Source organism: Rhododendron vialii, chromosome 5a, assembly GCF_030253575.1.
Source record: "Rhododendron vialii isolate Sample 1 chromosome 5a, ASM3025357v1".
Taxonomy (NCBI): Eukaryota; Viridiplantae; Streptophyta; class Magnoliopsida; order Ericales; family Ericaceae; genus Rhododendron; species Rhododendron vialii.
In genome coordinates this window covers 5,644,168-5,648,823 of record NC_080561.1, presented here as the reverse complement: position 1 = coordinate 5,648,823, position 4,656 = coordinate 5,644,168, and the positions used below count along the sequence as shown (strand labels likewise).

Genomic DNA, 4,656 nt, shown 5'->3' with positions numbered 1-4,656 from the left:
GGTAATTATTAGTCCATTTCATCACCCTTTTTGCTTTTATATTTGACAAATCTATCATGTTCGTTTTCTTGTTGCCCTCTTTCTGAATCTGAGAATATGCCAAGTGGGTAGCAGTTTCTTTATTGCGAAGTGGGCCTGTGAAAGATCTCTCTCTTCCTCCCTTCCCGTCTTTACCACCAGACACCACCTCTCTACTGGGTTTTTTAGGGCTCTTCTTCTTCTTCTTCTTCTTCTTCTTCTCTCTCTCTCTCTCTCTCTCTCTCTCTCAAGAATGTCAATTGGGTTAGTCGCATCTCATTCGGTACGTTTTCTGATTTGATAATTGGTGTTTGTTTTTTTAATTTTAATTTCTGCACTTGTTGAAATACCTGCCATATGTTGGTCTGATTGTCCAGAGGGTTCCTTATTTTAGTTTGTTTTCTTGGTTTTTCCCGTAAAGGCTTGAGTTTTATCTCGGTGATTTAATTATCAAGTTTTGTCTTTCAAGACTAGGTTTTTTTTATAACCGCATGTCCGGGTCAGCTAGTGCGCACCTCGACTAATTCGGGATCCTGAAGTTAACAACCAGGGAAAATCTCCGGTGAGCCCAAGATTTGGAATATTTCACCTAATGGAACTTGAGGAGCACTTATTGCTTTCTCATAACCACTTGGCCAAACCCCTTGAGTTATCATTCAGAATAGGTTTTGTGTTTGTTACATGTTCTAAAACAGTATGGTACACAGTGGCACATTTTTCATATGGTTCTGTTATCAAATCTCCAGTTCTTCATTCAGGCTTTTGTTCCAGTGTAATTTTTGTATGATTTCTGGTCCAGATGGCATTGCACATTGCTGATAATTAACAGAATTGTTGAAGTTATGCTATAGAATCTAAAAACCAAGAATAGTACTTGCTTCAAAATGATGGAAAATAATGTGTTTAAGTCTAGTGCATTTATCTGGAGATCTGAAATACGTCTCACTCCGTGTCCCAGTAATAGTTCGACTCCGACTCTCGTAGCCTGCTTTTGATTGGATGGCTGCTTCTTGATTGTGATTTTGCTTTTCAAGTTTCACATTTAGTGGCCTGACACATTGTACGATTCGATTCCCCCACGAGTCTAGCAGTAATACAACAATAGCAGAGCTAGTTGATGACCCGTGTGCTATATTGCCCTTTAAGGACTATTTTGTGCATAGTTTGGCAAAGAAACTACTGATCATGGATAGACATGATCAAGCAATCTGGTTCAGTTTTTTACAAAAATCTTTTATTAGGAGCTCTTAGAAGAAGTGACTTCTTCCAAAGGACTCATCGCATTGACCAGTTTTGTCGCTGGTTGGTAGGAATGATAGCTATTTTCCAGTGTCAACATTCTTTCAATAATCAAAATATTGTTTACAAGGTGATTATACATTACTATCATGTTCTATATCCGACATCATTTTCTTTTACGTTTTTCTCCAGGTTTAGGTTATATATGGGACATGCTAGCATCTTTTTCATTATCCAACTGAGACGTGGTTAAAACTAGCGTCGAAAAGTGGGCTCTCAGAAGAAGATTGTCAAAGTGGACTGGATTTGCGTGATTTTGATGCCTGAAATTAGAAGTAAAGAATGGGGAGTACAAAATTCCCCAAGCGCTATGTGATTGTTATTCTGACCTTCATCTGCACCTGTGTGTGTTACATCGAACGTGTTGGCTTCTCAATTGCGTATACTTTTGCTGCTGATGCTGCAGGGGTAAACCAGTCAAGGAAAGGTACAATCCTTTCAACATTCTATTATGGGTATGCCTGCTCACAGATTCCCGGTGGATGGGCTGCTCAGAAAATAGGGGGAAGGCGTGTTCTTCTTTTCTCATTCTTATTATGGTCTCTGACTTCAGCTTTATTACCATTAGACCCTAACCGGGTCATGGTTTTGGTGATAGCCCGATTGCTTGTGGGTGTGGCACAGGGGTTCATCTTCCCCTCCATTCACACTGTTCTAGGACAGTGGGTCCCACCCCACGAAAGATCGAGGTCTGTTTCTCTTACTACATCTGGAATGTATCTGGGTGCTGCAGCAGGAACGCTTGTGCTTCCAAGCTTGGTGAAGTTGAGGGGCCCCCAAGCTGTATTTCCCTCTGAAGCGGCACTAGGTGCAATGTGGTCTCTACTTTGGTTCAAATATTCAAGTGATCCACCTCGCTCTGAGCATCCAAAAGCAACTGCTGCTGGTTTTGGGGAATCTTTGTTACCAATCAAAGGGAGTCAGAAGGTAAAAGTTGTAAACGGGGGACATTCAGGCAAAACGGTCAAAATCCCTTGGAAGAAGATTATCCTCAGCTTGCCAGTTTGGGCCATTGTTGTTAATAATTTCACCTTTCACTATGCGTTGTATGTTCTTATGAATTGGTTGCCCACATACTTTGAACTAGGCCTCCAACTTAGTCTTCAAGAAATGGGCTCTTCTAAGATGATGCCATATCTCAACATGTTTGTTTTCTCAAATATTGGTGGTGTTATTGCTGATCAATGGATCACAAGAAGAATCTTGTCAGTGACTAGAACCAGAAAGGTCTTGAATACTATAGGATTTTTAGTAGCTTCCTTTGCACTAATTGCACTTCCCTTGTTCAGAACATCTGGTGGGGCTGTGTTTTGTTCTTCTGTTGCTCTTGGTTTCTTAGCATTAGGGAGAGCTGGATTTGCAGTAAATCACATGGACATTGCACCAAGATATGCTGGAATTGTAATGGGGGTTTCTAATACTGCCGGTACATTAGCTGGTATTGTTGGGGTGGAGCTTACTGGCCAGCTTCTTGAAGCTGCAAAAGCTGCTAATTTGGACCTTTCAAGTCCGGAAAGCTGGAGAGCGGTGTTCTTCATCCCGGGGTTCCTTTGTATTTTGAGTTCTTTTGTATTTTTAGTATTTTCAACTGGTGAGAGGGTTTTTGACTGAGGCAAGATTGTTTTGGATGTTATCGTGCCTCTCATCTGGTCCTGAGAAAAATAAGTACTATCCAATGGTAGATAATTGAAGATTCACATCAGTGCTACTTGAGCCCTCAGCCCTCAGGCAAAGCAAGGGAAGCGATGTGGATTGCACTGAAATCAACACATTGTTTGGGCTATGTAAAAGTTTGCAGTTATTAAAAATCATTGCTTTAGTCATTGGTATGTTTTCCCCCCCTCTTTTTTTGGTCAATAGACGTCGGTGTATATTCATTCAAGCTTAGTAAACCATCTTCTCCAAAACGGATACTGTAACTCGAACAGGACCATGGAACATTACAATGTAATTGGATGCGATCCTTTGGTTAGTTAACTTTTAGATGCAAAAGAAATTTCCCACCTTGGCCAGGAAGAGATGTGAGACGAGGTTCTTCAACCATAACTTCTGTTTACTTGGCAGGTTTTGTCAAATGAATATCCAGTCAGTGCTGTTATCGCTGTGTAATGTGCCATGATGAATGATCTTGGACCCTCTAACTGGAGGTATCTGGTCCTGTTCGAATGTTTCTGATGGTAAGACAAAACTTAGCGTCTTTGACTACATACTGATGTTGGTTGGTATAGAGTACATGGTAATTGTGGAGTAGTAGTTTTGGTATCAGTTTGGGGAGATTTTCAAGTGTTACGAGAGTAATGCTCTTCCCTCATGCATAAGGGTGTGGGCCCTATATATTACTTGGAGATGGGGTTCATACACTTACTCAAGTTGGAGCACCCAATTAGGGCTGTTAGCCGAGACCAGAAAATCGATCGAAATCGGAAAAATCGGACAGGACCGAATTTTTTAAACCGGTCGAATAATTTCGATCTGGTTTATGTGTTTTAAAAACCGGTCGAAACCGGACCAGTTATATATATTTATAATATATACATAAAAACATAGGGGAGGGGTTGAATTATAGGTTTTTGGTTGATATTTTGTGGTGTATATTGGTCTAATAAATATATTTATTATATAAAATCACACACACACACACACACACACACACACACACACATATATATATATATATATATATATATATATATATATATATATAAACTGTTTTTATGGGCTTAATTATGTTTTTATGGGGTTTTTTTTTTATATATTGGGCTCAAAATTGATCCTTTTTTGTTGGGCAAAAAAAAAGGGTTGAATTATGGGTTTTTGGTTGATATTTTGTGGGTTGAATTGTGAATTTTTTGATGTGTTGGGCCAAAAATATGGCCCAAGAATGAAAACCGGATAAACTGGACCAAAACCGGTTGATCCGATCGAAACTGGACCGATTTATCTCAACCGGTTCCGGTTTCTAAAAATCTCAAACCGGATAACCGGTTTCGACTGAAAAATATGCTCAAACCGGTCGAAACCGGACCGGTATCACCCATACACCCAATAGTTTTTTTTTGTCCGTTTGGATGTTTTTTTGCAACATGAGAAGCAAAAATCTTTGGTCGTATTAAGGATATTTTCAGGACTGATGCTTACACCCACCAAACAACTCATGAATGGTCAATTCGTAGGGCACATGGGGCTAGGGGAGATGTTCATCAGCCAGATTTGGGCTAATGTATTTTCCAAACATGGCCATCCGCATAAGAGGAGCATAACAATCTTGACATAATCTTACCAAGTGTGTACATATATATATGCACGCCAGTCAAAAGGTTGGATCCTCTGCTTGATAGA

General features: G+C 39.9%; 1 protein-coding gene across 1 annotated transcript; it reads left to right on the top strand.

The window, feature by feature from the left end:
* Nucleotides 1-3,140, top strand: LOC131325527 (probable anion transporter 5). The gene is made up of 2 exons (XM_058357838.1): nt 1-301; nt 1,450-3,140. Exon 2 carries the CDS (start codon nt 1,600-1,602, stop codon nt 2,926-2,928), a length of 1,329 nt encoding a protein of 442 aa, XP_058213821.1. The 5' UTR covers nt 1-301; nt 1,450-1,599; the 3' UTR covers nt 2,929-3,140.
* Nucleotides 3,141-4,656: the final 1,516 nt, after the last annotated feature.

Excerpts from the sequence above, each read along its gene's own strand:
- LOC131325527 (XM_058357838.1), top strand. The coding sequence starts at position 1,600 with ATGGGGAGTACAAAATTCCCCAAGCGCTATGTGATTGTTATTCTGACC.